Below are 20,925 nucleotides of genomic sequence, written 5' to 3'. Positions count from 1 at the left end.
AATTAATGTAATTTAGCTTTGCTTGTTAAGTTAAAGTATGTGTAAAAATGGATAGAAATCATTAAAATTATTTGCCAAGTACTTCCAGTTATATTATATATTATATATTGTTATTGTTATCAGTATTTATTATTTACATTTTCAGAACGTAACATTTTTTAAAAATGGTTTCCCGAAAGTAGTTTATGTGCTTCTTAATTACAAAGCTAAATGTTGTCCGGTCACAAATAGTAGATTTTGATTCTTGACACTCACTGAAAACATTTGCAAAATTTAATTTTCTCCCCCTAAATGACTACCCTCCTCCGTCCCCCCGCAAAAACCCCTCCTTTAAAACTCCATTTCAGTTAGGATCTATTCAGAAGGCCTTGGGTACTTCGTGCTCTCAACCCGAGGCTTCTGCTGCTGCGCTAAGACCCGGCCCGGTCGCAAACGCCTCGCAGGAGGGGGAACCTTAGAGCTCGGCCGCATGTTCCGCGGGGGACCCTGCAGCGCTGCGACACCGCGCGGAACGAAGCCGCGTGGCACGCGGGGAGGCCATGGCGGGCGCTTTGGAAAGCGGCGCATCGGGCGGCCCAAGTTCTTTCCCGGCGGCCGCCGGTTGCTCCGCTCAGTCCCGTCCGGAGGAGGAGGAGGGCGCCAGGCGGGCGGCGAGGACGCTCCACGGGAACCGGCGGGCGGATCACCCTGCGGTCGGTATAGCCGGGGAAATGGCCCCTTCCTTCCGCCAAATAGGGACCAGCGCCGCTGGCTGTATCCGCGCGGAGAGACCCGAGGAAATACTCCTTGTTTATATCCCTGGTCTTCCCCGCCCTCCTTTCATCCCCACAACTACCCTGAGAAGCGGGTCAGGCTGAGACCTTGCACTCTCCTTGGAACACTGGCACTGACGTGTAATGCAGTTACAGTATTTATGTTTTTTTTATAAAAAACAACAACCCTGATTAGTTATTTAAAATATTAAGCTTGTATATCGCCTTTCATCCGTAGATCTCTGGGTGGTTCATAACATAAAAATGAAAGATTAAAAAACCCACAAAATGTGCAATAAAAACAAACAAATAACGTCCCTCCAACACATTTTAAAAGGTGTTGGGTGTTAATCAGCCAAAGGGCTGGTTGAAGAAGAATGTTATGAAAACCTTGTCCCCATCCTGGAATCGGGAGTGGACTTTGGTAATATGGTGCCCTGAGAGGACAAAATTTGACACCCCACCCCCGTTTCACAATAATTCCTTTTGGTATAGTCAGTGGCATAGTAATAGGGGGGCTGCCGCTGCCCACCATGGAGGAGAAGCCCCGACGAAACCTTGGCTGCATCACTCCACGGCTTGCTCGCGGGGTTTGCCGCGGCACCGTGTTGCATGCCTCCTGCGTGCGCATGCGCCACACATGTCGTGCATCATGACGCATGCGTCATGAGGGGTGCATCATGAGGCGTGTGACGTGCGTCATGATGTGCAACACATGTGCATGACGGACACCCCGCCCCCCAGCGGGGTGCCTTCACGTTTGCCGCCCCGGGCAGCCAGGCGGCTAGCTATGCCGCTGGGTATAGTTGCCTTTTAATGGATCTTCTCAGTAGGTACCTGTATAAATAAAGGTGGTATTATTATTATTATTATTATTATTATTATTATTATTATTATGTGCCCCATTGGCTTAGTGTAGTGTATAAATTGTTCTTTTAATGCATGTTACACAAGGCGCTGTGGGTTAAACCAGAGTCTAGGGCTTGCCGATCAGAAGGTCGGCGGTTTGAATCCCCGGAACGGGGTGAGCTTCCACCCCGTTTGGAGGTTGCTCGGTCCCACCTCCTCCCAACCTAGCAGTTCGAAAGCACGTCAAAGTGCAGGTAGATAAATACAGCGGGGAGGTAAACGGTGTTTCCGTGTGCTGCTCTGGTTCACCAGAAGCGGTTTTGTCATGCTGGCCGCATGACCTGGATGAGCGCCACAACCCCAGAGTCGATCACGACTGGACCTAATGGTCAGAATAAAAAACAGCAGAACCCTGCCTCCAGGCTTATGTAAATAGACACAAGAAAAAAGGAAGGGGGGTATTGTCAGTGGCACCTCTGGCTATGTGCAAAGTGCAGTGCTAACTTTAAGTGTTTTTCAACCTGCAGCAAACAAAGTGAAAATCATTCCCTTCCCCACTTGCTGTTGATAATAGCAACAACTTGTTAATGGGAGTTGGAGGGAGAGTTTCTCTGACCATGCTTTCTGCTGGTTATGATCTTACTATACAATACTATCCTTTGCCATGTGAAACTGCATCCACTGATAGGTGAATGGTTGGGTGTTAAGGGCTATATGCTTGGTCCAAGGAAGAGCAAAGGAACGATAAAGTTGGCACAGCATTATGTAGGCACTTGTTACAGGTACAGTGCCTATCGCTATGCCAGGTGCCATACATGAATTAAGAGAGATGGTACAGACTTGCAGTTCAGTTGCATGTGACACATAAGGAAAAGAATCTGAAGGGAAGTGTGTCACATGTTGTTGTTTAGTCGTTTAGTCGTGTCCGACTCTTCGTGACCCCATGGACCATAGCACGCCAGGCACTCCTGTCTTGCACTGCCTCCCGCAGTTTGGTCAAACTCATGTTCGTAGCTTCGAGAACACTGTCCAACCATCTTGTCCTCTGTCGTCCCCTTCTCCTAGTGCCCTCAATCTTTCCCAACATCAGGGTCTTTTCCAAGGATTCTTCTCTTCTCATGAGGTGGCCAAAGTATTGGAACCTCAGCTTCAGGATCTGTCCTTCCAGGGAGCACTCAGGGCTGATTTCCTTAAGAATGGATAGGTTTGATCTTCTAGCAGTCCATGGGACTCTCAAGAGTCTCCTCCAGCACCATAATTCAAAAGCATCAATTCTTCGGCAATCAGCCTTCTTTATGGTCCAGCTCTCACTTCCATACATCACTACTGGGAAAACCATAGCTTTAACTATACGAACCTTTGTCGGCAAGGTGATGTCTCTGCTTTTTAAGATGCTGTCTAGGTTTGTCATTGCTTTTCTCCCAAGAAGCAGGCGTCTTTTAATTTCGTGACTGCTGTCACCATCTGCAGTGATCAAGGAGCCCAAGAAAGTAAAATCTCTCATTGCCTCCATTTCTTCCCCTTCTATTTGCCAGGAGGTGATGGGACCAGTGGCCATGATCTTGGTTTTTTTGATGTTGAGCTTCAGACCATATTTTGCGCTCTCCTCTTTCACCCTCATTAAAAGGTTCTTTAATTCCTCCTCGCTTTCTGTCATCAAGGTTGTGTCATCTGCATATCTGAAGTTGTTGATATTTCTTCCGGCAATCTTAATTCCGGCTTGGGATTCATCTAGTCCAGCCTTTCGCATGATGAATTCTGCATATAAGTTAAATAAGCAGGGAGACAATATACAACCTTGTCGTACTCCTTTCCCAATTTTGAACCAATCAGTTGTTCCATATCCAGTTCTAACTGTAGCTTCTTGTCCCACATAGAGATTTCTCAGGAGACAGATGAGGTGATCAGGCACTCCCATTTCTTTAAGAACTTGCCAAAGTTTGCTGTGGTCGACACAGTCAAAGGCTTTTGCATAGTCAATGAAGCAGAAGTAGACGTTTTTCTGGAACTCTCTAGCTTTCTCCATAATCCAGCGCATGTTTGCTATTTGGTCTCTGGTTCCTCTGCCCTTTCGAAATCCAGCTTGCACTTCTGGGAGTTCTCGGTCCTCATACTGCCTAAGCCTGCCTTGTAGAATTTTAAGCATAACCTTGCTAGCGTGTGAAATGAGCGCAATTGTGCGGTAGTTGGAGCATTCTTTGGCACTGCCCTTCTTTGGAATTGGGATGTAGACTGAGTGTGTCACATATCAAGGAGTAAAAGTAAAATGTATCTGTGCAATAACTTCTTAGGTATAAAGGGATAAAGAGCAATTTGGACATGTGGAGCAGCAAAATAAAATAAATAAAATGAACAAAAAATGTTCAGGATGAAAAAGCAATAGCTAGAGCAGGGTTTCCTAAGCTTGGGTCTCCAGCTGTTTTTGGACTACAATTCCCATCATCGCTGACGGCTGGTCCTGCTTCTAGGGATGAAGGGAGTTGTAGTTCAGAAACAGTTGGAGACCCAAGTTTGGGAAACCCTGAACTAGAGTGAAGTAACATGTATATGTGACCCAGCTCTGTAATTTTACAGAGAAGCCTCTCAAACAGCCAAGCTTACTGGACTTGAGTAGCTTTGCAGCCTTCACTGACTGACCTTAAATTCTGTCATGCCCTGGACTAGAGATGAAATAGCAGTTATACTGAACTCAAGAATCTAAGAATGTTCCAAGTATTCCACATTCGCTAACGGCAACCTTGTAAGAAAGGTCAACAGTATTTGCATACTGCAGATGACAAGCCAAGAGGAGTAGTGTCCTGCTAAAAGGAAAATAGTGTGTTTATGGCTGAGGCATTTTAAACCATTTTTAGTTTAGAAAGAAGGTGAGTAGTATGGAATATGATAGAGGTGTGTGATGTCAAGAAAGCGGATAGAGAAATGTTTTTAATCATACTGCGACCCAGAGCCATCCAAAGAAGGTGGGAGACCCAGGGCAGATGAAAGGAAGTACTTCTCCACACAGTGCATACGTACTTAATATGGAGTTTGCTACCACCAGATTGAGTGGCTGTAAAAGAGAATTAGACAAATTTCTATAGTAGCTGTATACAACCTCAGAGTCTCAGAGAAGGTACTGTACACCATTGAGTACCACCAGTTACTGGGGAGCAACAGCAGGAAAGGGCTATTGCGCTCATCTGCTTCTGGGCTTATTACAGGCATCTGGCTGGGAAACAGGATGTTGGATAAGTTAGGACTTTGATCTGACCCTGAAGAGCTCTTTTAAGTTCTTAACTAATCTGAATCTCATCTTGCAAATGCCTTCTTAGATTCAGGCTCTAACTCTTCTTACAAAACCCTTCTGATTTCAGTGAGTCTTTAAGTATGGAAACAATATTCAGGATTGGAGCACAAAGCTTCATGTTCAGCTCAAATATTTGTAAGAGTTTCAAAGCAATCATTTTTAATACACTTAACTTTATATTCAAGTGTAAGAATGTGAAGTTTTACAGGACCCTCTGCAATAGTTATCTGCCTGAGCTGGGTCAACAACCCCCCCCCCCAAAAAAAAACCAGAATGCAGAACTCCATGACCTGATGTGATTTTTACTGAAATAACCCTCTTATGAGTTTGGCATATTAAAAGAGAGCTTATTTTGATGGTTGTGTAACACAAGCCATCAGAGGTTTAGGAAAGTATTAGCTTGTTCAAGCTTATAAAATGCAAACTTTACAACTCAGATATTTTGCTTTTTGATATGAAGAAGGAATCAAGCTCTCTATAGTGGTAAAAGCATTATAATATGATTATACTGTGCCAGGTGCAGGTGAAGCTTGCAGCATCTCCCTAGCAGCAGTGCTGCGATTTTACATTTGCACAGCATCAGCTGTGCGTGGGCCAAGGAACCTGTGGCCCCCCACAACTCCCATCAGCCCTGACTGTGCTGGCTGAGTCTCAAAGGAGTTGAAGTCCAAGATCCTATGCAGGTGCCACAGAAACCCCACCCCTGCTCTGTCTTAACCAGCCCTGGTAAAAGTATCAGGAGCGTCACCTTCACCTTCTGGCCCTGACTAGTCAACAGAAAAGTACCTTCTGGCTCCACCTGAACCCATGTGATATAGTGGTTCAAGTGTTTTACTAGACCCTGGAAAATCCAGATTCCCATCCCCAGTAAGACACGAGGAATGCTAGGTGACTGTCCCTATCTCTTAGCCTAACCTACCTCACAGGGTAACATAGAGGGGAGGAAAAACCACCTTTGGTGCCTCAAGCTCCTTGGCAGAAAGGCGAGATATAAATGCAGCAAGTAAATAAATCGCTGTTGGCAGTTATTTATAAATAGCACTTCTAGCAATGGATATCCCAAGTTCAGTTTCAGATACAGCTGCCTGCCGCCCCCTTTCTGTGTCAGGGGCTTGCCAAAACACAGATTTAAAGCAGTCCCTGCCCAGTAGGCTTAGGACAGAACTGGCCCTGTTTTATGAACAATCAGCATTGCTAAATCATCCCTTCCCAAACACTAAACTGCACCTTTTGGAGGACAGTTTTATTGGCATTTTCAAAACATGACCTGCTAGTCTTTTAACAGGCTATCTAGCAGTAAATCCATTAACAGGCCTGAAAAAAAATTGTGTGTGCTGTGCTTTTGGGGGGGGGTCTTCCAAACGTTTCTAGAGCTGATGGGAAAACACTTCCAAAATATTGTGGATAAAACTGCTTGGATTTTGTTGCATTGCAGTAGCTTTTACATCTATTGCTTACTATTGTGTCTTTCAGCTCACAGGGATGATGTCGTTGGATGTGGCTGACAGTAGCTGTGTGCATGCTGCTTTCTTAGTTTACTTAGACCTCTTAGAAGGTAAGTTCATGGAGGCAGCTTCAAGGGTGGACTGTGGAATGAAAAACCTAAGCTGCTAAGCATGGGCGTAGGCAGGGGGGCAGGAGGGGGCAATTGCCCCCCCTAGAAGCAAAAGCTGAGGGGCGCAGGCGTGGCAGCCCCAGGCTCCCCCGCTCCCGGCGCGAAGCTCCAGAGGCGCGCGGGGAGCGTAAGCGGAGGAGGCAGCCACAGGCTCGCGTTCCCCGCGCGCCTCTGGAGCTTTGCGCCGGGAGTGGGAGCCTGGGGCCGCCTCCTCGGAAGAGCTGAGCGGCGCAGGCAACGTAGCCCCGCCCACATTCCCACTGTGGCCCCTCCCCTCCCGCCCCTTGCCCTGCCCATTTTGATCCTGGCTACGCCCCTGCGTGCTAAGGCATATCATTTGGTTTAAAAAGAGTGCCAATAATGCCCTTTGTGTACTGTTAGAATACCTTGGACTTTTGCAGACATAGCTTGAGCCTATCTGCACTTCTGAATTGTCCCATCTTTAACCCACCTAACCTCCATGCATTGGATGTTTCATTTTCAATTCATTTCACTTTTGATTTGTATACAGCCTTTCACAAGTGATAATAAAAACATAACTTTAAAATAAACAACATATAAAATAAAGTAATATTTAATAATCCCTTAGAATATAACAGTGCACAATAAAATGAAATGTCAGCAACTGAAAAACAGAAATTCACTCTTAACAATTACAATAAATAATAATTAAACTATAATCAATAAAAACAACAGCAGGTCACAATGCATAAAATACCACATGTAAAAGGATCAAACTGAGAAACAAAAGACATACAACTTACAAAATTATTTAAAAAGAAAATCCCTGAACTTATCTTCTCGCTTGCCAGCTGTTTCTGCTGTTCTTAAAGTCATGGTCTGGGAAAGGCTCCTAGGCTGGAGGGTGGGGCAAGGCAGGTGGAAAAAGCCATTGCCTGATGGCCAGTGCAAAGTCTCTCTCCCCTCGACTCTGAATATCACTGTTACAATGCCCAGCCCCACAGAGCCCAACATACCTGTAGTGACTGTCCTCTCCCCATCAGGCGGAGGTGGTGTCACACATGAGCTTGATGTATTTAGATTCACATCTTCATAGGATTCTTGTTGGTTTCATTAAAACACAGCAGTAGTCGCACACTGATGATTCTCCTTGGCAAGCTGTTAGAGAACTGATAGTCACCCAGGTGAGTCTCTCCACCTCCAACCCACCCCTTGTAACTTCACATCAAATATGACTAGCACTATGTGTCCTAGGTACATGCAAGTTCCCTCTCTCGTACAACCATCTGCACAATCATGGCCGTTGTGGTGGTGTGGATAAATTACTGGAACTGGACCAAAATGAACCTGACACATATCCCTTCTTGAATGACTTACCCAAGGTCACTAAATGAGCTTCATGGCTATCTCTCAGAAGATGGTTTTGTGAGAATAAATAAGGATAGGAACATAGGATGATGCCAGTCAGATCCCTGGTCCATCTAGCTCAGGATTGCCTGCTCTGACTGGCAGCAAGTCTATGGTTTCAGGCAGTGAATCATTGCCAGACATAGCTGGAGGTACTGGGGATTCAAGCTGAGACCTTCTGCCATGCAGAGCAGATGCTCTGACCCTGATCTGTGTTCTTCCCCAAGAACTCTTGAAGGAAGAGAGAAATCTAATACAGCATCTAAATATACTCTAGGTGTGTCACTTGTTCTGTGATTTGTTTCAAACTTTTCTGTCTCTTATTGCAAGACACCTTGAGTCTTCCTATAGAAAAAGGTGTTGAAGAAATCCAGTGAACCAAACTGAATGCTATTTTTTATTTGGTTCATTCTCATTTTGCTGCTGTTCCTTCAGCTAGGAACTGGCATGAGGTGTCCTACATTGGCCTTGTGGAATTCCAGCTTGTGTGTCTCTGTGGACGAGAGAGAGAAGCGGATGGTTTGCAAGTGGTGGTGCCAACTCCTGTCCACGTGTCAATCAGCCATGAGAGGTGAGCAAGGATCCACACACAGTTTATTTTAGCCAAACCAAACATCGGTTGGCAATGCTCAAGGCTGTTTTGCTACTGCAGTTTTGCTTGGCAAAGCTTGGTGAAACCATAGAAGCTGCCTTTGAAGATTGTTTTAAAACTTTGGCTGGTTCAGAATATAACAAGCAGGACTCACTCAATGGAGGACAACTTACCAAAACAATCTTCAGCTGCTAGCTTGTTTCTGAGCACATTTCAGATATAAATGCAATATGTAAATCTCACCTCCTGCCTTCCTGGGAGGTTTAAAGGACTGGGTTCCAATTAATAATTAATAAAAAGTGGGCATTAATAAAAAGTGGGCATTAATAAAAAATTCCAGAGGCTGATTTCTAGATGCAGGGCCAATATCTGTATAATACAGTGGCAGAATTGTGGACTTGCACAGTTAAGAAAATTTCCTTCTTGCACCGAAGGATCAGATGGTTTCCAGGTCACTGATGGCTTTTGTCAGCGACATGGGAAAAGAATACCAAATCCTGATTCCTTATGTGTTGGTAAAGGTAAAGGGACCCCAGAGCAGCGCATGGAAACGCCGTTTACCTTCCCGCTGGAGCGGTACCTATTTATCTACTTGCACTTTGACATGCTTTTGAACTGCTAGGTTGGCAGGAGCTGAGACCAAGCAACGGGAGCTCACCCTGTCACGGGGATTCAAACTGCCGACCTTCTGATCGGCAAGCCCTAGGTTTAACCCACAGCGCCACCCACTGTAGGTAGGCACCCACAAATCGGTTGAACCATGTTTTTAATTACTGGAGTTACAATATCACCAATGCATCTTTGACTATTTCATTAAGCTTTTCATTCATGTAGAGTTTCTATAAATTTGTGGTGGTGGTGATGCTGTTTGCTCTGTCTTTGGCATTCAGCTAAAAGATGACATTCTTGGGATGGCAAAGGGTAAATGAATTACATTGATTGAAGGCCCACTTGGTAACCAGTCTTTCTAATAGGGCAAACATTGAATGTGTTATTTCTCTCAAGCCTGCTCTGTCTGTTTCATTCTCAACTGCCAAATGACTCCACTTAAGAACTTGTGCCCAGTTCTCCTATGTGGCTGCAGTTGTGCACACCATCGAAAATACTAACAGTGAATTTGTTTGCCATGTGTAGATCCTTATGCAACCCAAACAGTCTCGTCTGTGCTGAAGTGGGCGATATCAGCAGTCTTGGAGAAGCCCAGTATTTGTAAAGAACACAAAGTTGTTTCGGGGGGTGGGGTGTGGAAATCCAAAAGCAGCTCAGTGAGGGCTCAGCATACATAATGGACACAGAATACTCACTGACCGGGGTGGGGGTGGGGGGGTGGAACAGAATGGAATGGGATATCCTGGAAAGGGACATGGTTGACTGGTCAGAATCTGGAACATCAGTACTCCACAGTGCTAATTTTGTGGCAAGTCCAACTTGGCTTCCATCATTCTCCAAACCAGGGTTTGTCATGTTGCTTAAAATTTGGATTCATGAGAATCCAATGACTCACCATTTTGAATAACTTGCATGGGGCTGTATTGCTTCATAATGCAGGCAAGCGTTTGAATCCTCCCCAAACATTGAACCGTGTGAGTCTTCGGACTGAGCTAATCACACATCAGCTGGAAGACGCTGTTGCACATGATGGCAATGAGGATGAAGGGCTAGGTCTACATATTCCCTCTTTTTTAACATTTTAAAATTCATTTCCACTTTTAACATTTATCATCATACATAAATCAAAATCGTTTTACAAATAGGATTCTCGGAATACTGGAACTTCCCTCCACCACATGGTTTCCCAATATATTCTTTTTCAAACTGCATCGTATTGTATTCTCCATATTTTCTTGAAACTCAATTTTTATCATAGTTCTCGCTTCATTGCAAGTGTTTTTTTTAAAATCAAATCTTTATTCAATTTTTTTTAAAAAAAACATACATAAGAAAGAAATACACAAAAAAAATACTACAAATCATAAAAAATGAAACAGAAAATACAAAGTAAAATTTAAAGAACAAAGAGTACAATAACAAAAAAACAAATCAGGAGAAAAAGGAAAAAAGGACAAAAAAGCACTTCCTGTTATTTACAATACGCGTTCCTTTTTTCGTTCTCTCTTTCTTGCTGTTCCTCTTACTCTACTCCATTTCAACTTTCCACTTTATATTTTTATTTTGTTTTCTCCTTTTAAATTTCTATGCAAGTGTTTTCAAAATCCTGCCAATGTTTTCAGTTGTTTACAGTGTTCTTTCAGATAATTTTTACAATTTCCCCAATCTTTATTAAATTTATTGTCCTCTGATTTTCCCGGTCATTTTCGCTAATTCGGCATAAAAAGGCAAAGGACCCCTGACAGTTAAGTCCAGTCACAAACGCCTCTGGGGTTGCGGCGCTCATCTCGCTTTACTGGCTGAGGGAGCTGCCGTTTGTCCACAGACAGTTTTTCCGGGTCATGTGGCCAGCATGACTAAGCCACTTCTTGCAAAACCAGAGCAGTGCATGGAAATGCCGTTTACCTTCCCACCGGAGCGGTACCTATTTATCTACTTGCACTTTGACGTGCTTTCGAACTGCTAGGTTAGCAGGAGCTGGGACCGAACAACGGGAGCTCATCCTGTCACGGGGATTCGAACCGCTGACCTTCCGATCAGCAAGCCCAAGGCTCCGTGGTTTACACCACTCTGCCATTCTTCTTTCGTAGGTAGATTGTCCTCCTTCCATCTTTGGGTAGGTAGCATATCACCAAATATTTCACCTTTTTTCCCTATTGATAATTCTTGTGGGGTTTTTTTGTAATTCCTTTTGTTGTTCTATCATATTTTTTACAAACAATTTGCTTGCTTGTTTGTTTGCTTGCTTGTTTGTTTGTTTGTTAGCTTAAATCCTGCTACCCAGCCAAACCCTAAAATTCTATCCAAGACCCTTGGTAAACTTACCAACGGGTCTCCTACTGTTAACACCAAATCGTCCGCAAAGGCTTTCAGTTTGTATGCTTTGCACCCAAACATAATACCTTTTATTTCATCATCTGAGCTTATACATCTTGCCAGTGTTTCTAAGACTAATATAAACAGCAATGGAGACAGGTAACACCCCTGTCTTGTCCCTTTTGCAATTTTACATTTTTCTGTTGTCACATTATTCACTATCAACATAGGCTGTTGTTCTGAATTGATTGCATCTATTCTCCTCTGAAATGATTCTCTAAAATTCATCATCTCTATCATTTTTTAAATAATCATCCAGGACACATTATCAAAGGCCCTCTCTGCATCTATAAACATTACCGTAGTACTGATTGCTTATCATTCCTGGCTCCAAGAGGCCTACATATTCCCACTGGTTCTTTCATACATTCATAAGTGAATACTTGAATAGGGCTAATGTGGTGGGCCAGTTCTCATGTTTGTCCATACAATATGTGTGTTAATTTAGCTTCTGTAGCTTACATGGGCAGTATGGGGCACATGAGCCTTTTATTTGTATCTGCCTGCTCAGTTTCAATGTTGTGTTCTGCACCTGCAATCGTGATCTTCATGGCAATTCTTCATGCTTCAGAGACAGGACAAGCCATGAGAACAAACCAGCTATCCTGGGTCAGACTCTTGTCATAGGCTACAAAATACGGGATGAAATTAGAAATCTTTTACTGGGCACTCAAACTGGGGGGTCTGAGGAACATTACAATAAGAATGATTGGACATTCTGAAAGCATCCACTGGAAGTCTTTTTTGTAAGCATTTCCTAGGTGCAGGCCACACCTAGTAATGGGAGATTTTGCTCTAGTGTTTTTCAGCTTGGGCTGAATCCTCGGCCTCTGTGTTCAAAAGTGAACCAAAGCCTCATAATTGCCACACATGGCCTGCCTGAAGGATTAACATTCATAACATGTCTAATTTCAAACACTTTTTCAGCAGAGAGGAAATAAAAGTTACAGTAACACTGACATCTTGTTTTGGCAATGCCTATACTAATGAGCTCATCACTCTAGCTGCCCAGTAGCCATCAGGAGGAAGCTTTGAAATACTCATACTAATAAATTGAGCATTTCAGACTATCTTTGGCTTTTAACGAATACAGTCTTTAACCTTCCTTAAGGGGCTGGGTTTTTTTTTTGCCAAAAGCCATCATTTTACTTTGCACACTTCTTTTTTGGGGTTTTTTTTTCTTATGTTGGTGTCCAGCCTCAGCAATTAAATCAGAATTTAGGGCTGAAATCCTATACACACATGCAAGGAAGTAAGTCCTATTGAAATCAGTGGGACTTCCAATTGACATGTCCTGTAAGTGATTGATTATTGTAGTAATATTTTAGTATGTTTTTTTTAGTAAATTGCAGTAATTTTGTTTCATTTGGGATTGTGCTAGTCACTGTATACTTCTGGGCTAGCTGGTGCTGACCTTAAGAATTTCAGGAGAAAAGGGGTTGAAAAGGGTCAGTGTGAGTTCTATGGAAAGAGTCACTGTTTCCCACTGGTATTTCTATATTTTGTCCCGCAGTGCTTTTGAAGTAGAAAATGCTTCTGGCAAATTTGTGTGTTATTCTATCAGCCTGACACATATCTTATCCCCATCCCCATTCATGACAGATGTGCTATACAATGCCTTCAGTGTAATTGCAGATGAAGAGCTTCAGTAAGAGTTCCTTCCCTCTACTTCTGTAGAGGTACAGCTTATCAGGAATTCCGTATGTTGGCCCCAACAATGCTGCCTTGAGGCAGTGGAAGCGCTGACTTCCTTATTACCAGAGATTTATTCTCTAAATCCTATCCAGCGCAGAGTGGACACACATGGTTGTGTGTCAGATGAAGTAGCCATTGCATCTTCGGTGCCAACTCATGGCATTTTTTGAGCTGGCCTCAATTAGGAGAATCCTCTAGAACTTACTTGGTATCTTTCAGTTTTTTGCCTTCACTCTGTGCCTTGGGTACTGCTGCTCTGGAATGCAGAAGGATCTGAGTTTTTAAATTTAGTCTTCATAACACAGTAGAGACAGGTGGCTTTTGTGTCTGGGAATTCTGTCCACCCCACAGGGGCTGGTGGAGAGGCAGCATGCTGGGAGTCTCAGCTGTCTCCAGACCTCCTGGTAGGATTGGATACAAGAGCTGTCCATAGAGCTGGTTGAGGAGGAAGAGCTATGGCTGCAAGCTCTGAAGAAACACAATGAAACCACCCTTGTTCTCTTCCCCTGGTCCCATTTCCCTTGCTGCCTTTGGAGAGACTAGCAAGATAAGAGGGGGCTCAAAATTTACCCAGGCAGTTTGCATTGAGGTGACCATCTGACAGCCCAATGCAGGTCCCTAGTGGTTGATGAACTTCAATTTTGTCCTTTATCCAGAAACTTGCCTGCCATGTGAAATTCTACAGGGACAACATAGGAAGCTGCCTTATGCTGAGTGAGACCTGTGGTCCATCTGGCTGAATATTATCTTCACTGACTGGCAGCAGCTCTCCAGGGCTTCATACTGGGGTTTTTTCCAGTCCTAGCTGGGGGTGCTGGGAGCTTTGGGACTTTGTACATGCAGAACGTTTGCTACTTTCTCATTTGTATTCGTCTCTGGAATTCAACAAAAACGGCTTTCACAATCCCTAAATGCTTAGAGAAGAGGAGGGGAGGCTGACCTATCCCCCTGCCCCCCACCTCTGTGTTGACCCTTGCTTGGCATCAGCATGCCAACTGGTGCCCTTTGACTTCATAGTCTAAGCTAGTGGGCGATTTCCGTTATGAAGGCTAATTGGCGGCCATCGTAGGAGAGAAGTAATATGCAGGGAGAGGCTACGCTCAGCTGCTTTCTGCCCCCCTTTTGAAGGGTTCTGCATTCCACAAAGTGGCAGGTTCTTCAGCTGCCAGGAGTCCTCGTGGGAAGGTGATAATGAACAGAGGAGAAAAAGTACAGGGAACCTGCAAACGGCGCAGGGAACCATATCCCACGCTGTGCCAGGAAGTAATAAGGTGGAGACCCAAGTTTGGGAAACTGCTTTAGAGTAACAGGGATGGGATGGGGTTTGAGTGAATCTGAAATACTGTTTTTTTTAATTATACAGATACATTCATGTTGTGTAATTTACCTAACTTTGTTATATGATGATGATTCTGCAATCATGGCTGCTATCTGTTCAACCTTATATTCTATTATTATTAAGCTAATCGTATTCCATAACTCTGGAATCTTATCTAAGCCAGTGGCCACCACAATTATACATACCAAAGGGAAGCTGTGCACTGTAGCCCCACCTAATAACCTAGATTTGTGGCAGGTTAGCAGTGACAACTTTTTCCTCTGGCAGGGCTCCAGTGTAATAAAAATATAGCTGTTGTAGCTATTCCCACAGTGATGGGGAAAGCTGCTTTTGTTGCACTGCTATCAGTCATCCATCTTTTAGAGGCATGGGAGCCCCATCACAAAAAAGAAAAGAAAATAGGTGGCAATCCTATTGATAAACTTGTCAAAAAAGGGTGGCAGGCGTTGTTGGGTTTCTTTGATAGCAAAAGCATGCAAGATTTACTCTGAGGATATTTCTTTTTTAGATACTTAAAGAAGAACTATTATTAACTTGGTCTGTTTGTAGATTGACTTCATGTGAAATTTAAACAAAGCAAGCAGAATTGCTGGAGTCTTTTTTTCTTTCTTTCAGGTTGAGACAGATCATGAAGAGATCATATGCTCTGAAGGATGAACCTGATTCTCCGCTCTCTATCACACTGGCCATAGTTGAATCGGACTCCACAATAGTCTACTATAAACTGACACATGGTTTTGAAACCCCAGACCCTCCTGACGATACTGAATACATGGATGATAAGCAGTGGAGGAAGAAAAGAAAGAGGTTTATGAGACGATAGGAAAATAGACTACTGTGTTAGCTCTGGACTACATCAGATCTCTAAACCAATCTGGAACTGTGTATTTGAATTAAAAGGTGCAATTGAGAGCTGAACATCTGCTTTGAAAATCCTTAATAAGGTCTGAGAATTGTAATAAATGGGAACATCAAAGATGCCATGGACCAATTCAAGAATCTGTCCTCTCCTCATCAGAAAGTTCAAGCTAGTAGACTACTTGAAAATATATTTCTTTGGTAGCAAAACCAATTTCCACCCTTTGTTCCCGATTCAGTCATTGTCCCGATCTGTCTCAACCTACTTACTTTTTATAAATCTTTGACTTTCTCTAGCAAATTCCTTTGTGCGTGTCCCTATAAAGTATTCACAGCACCTGCTATATTAAATTGCTTGATTGTGGGTCCCTTGCTGAGTGAAGCAATCCTCTGCAAAGTTTGCTATAGTTCATGCTCATAACAAGGCGATGCACACTCCCTCCCTCCCGCCCACCCTTGGGGTTGAAATGTGCTGCAGCTGGAAAAAAGATGACTTCACTGCTGACTACTGCGCCTACTGCCAAAACTTTGGAAGAGATGGTCCAGTCCAGTGAACTGAAGGTGAATTTAGCACTTGTTTATGTAGAGGTTTTTATACCCTCAAAGCACTTTATGCATTATCTCAATGGTTGTTGTTTTTTTTACAACAACCCTGTAACATAGGTCCATATTGTTAGCCCCATGTTGCATTCAGGGGGACTGAATGAAAGTGGCTTGTTTAAGGTCAGGTGCTAACTTAATGAATAAGGGAAGACAGTTAGAGCAGGAACTTTCTGGCTTTTTTTTTATCCTGAACAAAAGTCCGGTGAGAAAAGTGGCTAAAAACATGGTGTGATGGCCACTAGCTGACACTGTCATATAGACTTAGTGTACAAGTATTAGGACAAATGCTCAACAAAAAAAATCACCATATGATCTCTGTGTACGCTTTGGGGAAACATCAGCAAGGATGCTCAATAAACAGTCTGGAAATGCCCTATAAATTGCGCATCCATACATGTATGGTACTGCTTCCTGTCAGTTTGTTCAACAGCTGCCAAGTGGTGGGGCTGAATGGACGTTTTCCCAGCTTTTATCTCCTACCAACCCTGCACCTCCCCCCCCCTTGCAATAGTTCAAATGGCCAACCTTTAGTTTTGACTTTCACCCTCACAGCACCTCTTAGTTTAGTAGTGACTGAAATAGTTCATCCAAAAGGGATATATTGCTGATATTAAGAATCACGGATCTTGTAGGTTGTTCATGCTAGCCAGATTTAACATGTTTTCCTCCATGATAGATAGAGGAAGGTATTTAGCTCTCTCAAAATCGGAACTTTTTTTTGTAAATGCAGTAAGAATGAACTGGATACATTGGAACATATTCTCTTGCAACTTTGTTTTTTATATATAAATAATTTTTATTGATTTTACAAAAAAATGAAAAACAAAGGATACATAAAAATACAAAGAAAAAAAGAAGAGAAAAATATTTCTTTGACAATTATCAAACACAAAAATTTCTTACTCTGTTGACTTCCTCCTTCCCTCCCTTCCACGTTTCTAATTAAATCTATAATCGCACTCTCTACTTCTTAACCCATTTCTTATTCTAATATACTTTTCTATAAACTTTTTTCTTGATCCTTTTTAGTACACTCATTTCCAGTATATCATTTAGATCTAGAAATCTTAATAACTATATTCCATTTAAACTTATTCCCTTATAACAATATCTAAGTGCTTCATCAGCCTTTTTATACATCCATTTCCCTTGTTATCTATTTTTAATCTTGTAATTCTTTTCCAAGTAGATTTTAAATTTCTTCCAATCTTCTTCCACCATCTCGCTTCCCTGTTCTCGAATTCTCCCAGTCAGTTCAGACAGTTCCATGTATTCTATCAGCTTCGTCTGCCAGTCATCCACAGTCGGTAATTCTTCAGATTTCCACTCCCGCAGTTTAGCAAACGTGTTTTTAAACACTTTCTTCAGTTCATTATAAATCTTATCCCACAAGCTCTTTACTCGGGGACAAGTCCACCACATGTGGTAAAAGGTCCCTTCCGATTCTCTGCATTTCCAACATTTATTGTCCTTTCTATGATATATCTTCGCCAGTTTCACTATACATCATCTTATACAAATTTTCTTTCAATACATTACATGCTGTAAATCTCATATTACTTTTCCATAACCTTTCCCAATCTTCAATCATAATGTTGTGACCTAGGTCCTTTGCCCACTCAATCATTACTGATTTTGTTTGTTCATCTTTCGTATGCCATTCCAACAATAGTTTATTCATTCTAGAGAGATTTTTAGTTTTTGGTTCTATTAATTCTGTTTCCAACTTTGATTTTTCGGATTGAAAACCTCTTTTCTTGTCAATTTTATATAATTCATTAATCTGATGATACTGCAACCAATCATTCAATTGATTTTTCATCTGATCATATGATTTTAACTTCATCTGGTCATTTACTTCTATCAATAAATCTTTATATTTTGGCCAATGATCTTCCATGTTCAGCTTTTTCTTAACTTTTGCCTCTAAAGGTGATATCCACCTAGGTGTTTTCCTCTCCACAAGATCTTTATATCTAGACCAAACATTAAACAGTGATTTCCTTATGATATGGGATTTAAATCCTCTATGCACCTTAACCTTGTCATAAATAAGCATGCCAACCAAATGCATTGTCAAAACCTTCCAGATCTAAAATATCAGTGTTATCAAGCAAAAACCATTCTTTCATCCAGCAAAAAGCTGCAGCTTCTGCACATATCTTTAATCTTTAAATCTGGCAGGGAGAAGCCTCCTCTTTCTTTATCGTCTGTCAATAACTTAAATCTAATTCTGGGCTTCTTTCCTTGCCAGATAAATATAGATAGAACCTTTTGCCATTCTTTAAAACACGTAAGTTTTTCTACAATAGGTATAGCTTGAAACAAAAATAACATTTTTGGCAATACATTCATTTTTATCACGGAAATGCAGCCTAAAAACGACAATTTCAATCGTGTCCATATATCTAAATCTCTCTTAATTTCATTCCACAACTTTTCATAATTATTCTTAAACAACTGAATGTTCTTGGCTGTCAAATTAACTCCCAAGTATTTCACCTTTTTGACAAATATCAAACCAGTAATTTTTTGTAATCTATCAGTTTCCTCAGATGTTAAATTTTTGCCCAAAACTTTGGTTTTCAATTTGTTTAATTTAAATCCTGCCAGCTGTCCAAACTCTTGTATAACTTCTAAAACTTTAGATATACTATTTTCCGGGTCTTGTACTGTCAATACCAAATCGTCTGCAAAGGCTTTAAGTTTATATTGTTTCCTTCCTACTTTTATTCCAGTAACCTCCTCATCCTTTCTAATTTTTTCAAGCAGTACTTCCAGAACTGAAATAAACAATAGAGGTGAGAGTGGACAACCTTCATAGAATCATAGAATCATAGAATCATAGAGTTGGAAGAGACCACAAGGGCCATCCAGTCCAACCCCCTGCCAAGCAGGAAACACCATCAAAGCATTCCTGACAGATGGCTGTCAAGCCTCTGCTTAAAGACCTCCAAAGAAGGAGACACCACCACACTCCTTGGCAGCAAATTCCACTGCCGAACAGCTCTTACTGTCAGGAAGTTCTTCCTAATGTTTAGGTGGAATTTTCTTTCTTGTAGTTTGAATCCGTTGCTCCGTGTCCGCTTCTCTGGAGCAGCAGAAAACAACCTTTCTCCCTCCTTTATATGACATCCTTTTATATATTTGAACATGGTTATCATATCACCCCCTAACCTTCTCTTCTCCAGGCTAAACATACCCAGCTCCCTAAGCCGTTCCTCATAAGGCATCGTTTCCAGGCCTTTGACCATTTTGGTTGCCCTCTTCTGGACACGTTCCAGCTTATCAGTATCCTTCTTGAACTGTGGTGCCCAGAACTGGACACAATACTCCAGGTGAGGTCTGACCAGAGCAGAATACAGTGGTACTATTACTTCCCTTGATCTAGATGCTATACTCCTATTGATGCAGCCCAGAATTGCATTGGCTTTTTTAGCTGCTGCATCACACTGCTGACTCATGTCAAGTTTGTGGTCAACCAAAACTCCTACCGTGTTTCCCCTTTTTTAAGACACCGTCTTATTGTTTTTTTTACTCAAAAAAACACACGGTGTCTTATTTTCAGGGGATGTCTTGTACCTTAAGGCCTCCTCGGAGGGGCCAGGCAGCTGGCTCGGGGTGCTGCTGGGCGCTCTGTGCGGCGCTGCAGCAGCAGCCGGTTCCAGGCACCAAGGCAGCTGCCTGTTCCGGTGGCGGGGCGGCAGGCAAAAAAGAAAAAAAGAGGCCAGGCTGCTGCAGGGCATTCCGAGCGCTTGGCACTGCGGAGCGCTCCGCTCTGCAGCTGCCTGTTCCGGTGGCGGGGCGGCAGGCAAGAAAGAAAAAAAAGAGGCCAGGCCGCTGCGCTCCGCCCAGGGCTGCAGGGCGTTACGAGCGCTCGGGGCTGCAGAGCGCTCCTCTCCACAGCTGCCGGTTCCGGTGGTGGGGCGGCAGAAAAAAAGGAAAAAAAGAGGTCAGGCTGCTGCAGGGTGTTCCGAGCGCTCGGCGCTGCGGAGCGCTCTGCTCTGCAGCTGCTGGTGGCGGGGCGGCAGGCAAAAAAAATAAAAACAAAGAGGCCAGGCCGCTGCGCTCCGCCCGGCGCTGCAGGGTGTTCCGAGCGCTCGGCGCTGCGGAGCGCTCCGCTCTGCAGCTGCCTGTTCCGGTGGCGGGGCGGCAGGCAAGAAAGAAAAAAAAGAGGCCAGGCCGCTGCGCTCCGCCCAGGGCTGCAGGGCGTTACGAGCGCTCGGGGCTGCAGAGCGCTCCTCTCCACAGCTGCCGGTTCCGGTGGTGGGGCGGCAGGAAAAAAAGGAAAAAAAGAGGTCAGGCTGCTGCAGGGTGTTCCGAGCGCTCGGCGCTGCGGAGCACTCTGCTCTGCAGCTGCTGGTGGCGGGGCGGCAGGCAAAAAAAATAAAAATAAAGAGGCCAGGCCGCTGCGCTCCGCCCGGCGCTGCGGAGCGCTCCGCTCTGCAGCCGTCGGTTCCGGTGGCGGGGCGGCAGGCAAAAAAAAGAGAGGCCAGGCTGCTGGCTCAGGCGCTCCGTGCGCTCGCTGCTGCAGCAGCAGCCAGTTCCAGGCCCCTCTGGCTGCCTGGGTCCCGCTGGCTGGCTGGAGCGCTCGGCGGTCTCGTTCTACACGGCATGGAGGTATGCCTTATTTTCGGGGGGTGCCTTATGTTTCACTGAAACTAAAAAATGCTGCCATGGCTTACTTTTTGACTACGTATTAAAAAAGGGGAAACACGGTAGATCCTTTTCACATGTACTGCTCTCAAGCCAGGTGTCTCCCATCCTGTATTTGTGCCTTTCATTTTTTTTGCCCAAGTGTAGTACTTTACATTTCTCCTTGTTAAAATTCATCTTGTTTGCTTTGGCCCAGTTGTCTAATCTGTTAAGGTCATTCTGAAGTGTGATCCTGTCCTCTGGGGTGTTAGCCACCCCTCCCAATTTGGTGTCATCTGCAAACTTGCTCAGGATTCCCTCAAGCCCATCATCCAAGTCATTGATAAA

General features: G+C 43.6%; 1 protein-coding gene across 1 annotated transcript; it reads left to right on the top strand.

Moving 5' to 3' along the window:
• The first annotated feature begins 516 nt into the window (after window positions 1-516).
• On the top strand, window positions 517-20,249 carry TSEN15 (tRNA splicing endonuclease subunit 15). Its single transcript, XM_035123988.2, has 4 exons — window positions 517-692; window positions 6,361-6,442; window positions 8,306-8,441; window positions 15,097-20,249. The coding sequence occupies exons 1-4, from the start codon at window positions 540-542 to the stop codon at window positions 15,302-15,304; spliced, it is 579 nt and encodes a 192-aa protein (XP_034979879.2). The 5' UTR covers window positions 517-539; the 3' UTR covers window positions 15,305-20,249.
• The last annotated feature ends 676 nt before the right edge of the window (window positions 20,250-20,925 follow it).

The sequence above is a fragment of the Zootoca vivipara genome, chromosome 7 (assembly GCF_963506605.1).
Source record: "Zootoca vivipara chromosome 7, rZooViv1.1, whole genome shotgun sequence".
Taxonomy (NCBI): Eukaryota; Metazoa; Chordata; class Lepidosauria; order Squamata; family Lacertidae; genus Zootoca; species Zootoca vivipara.
This window is presented reverse-complemented; position numbering and strand designations above follow the sequence as displayed.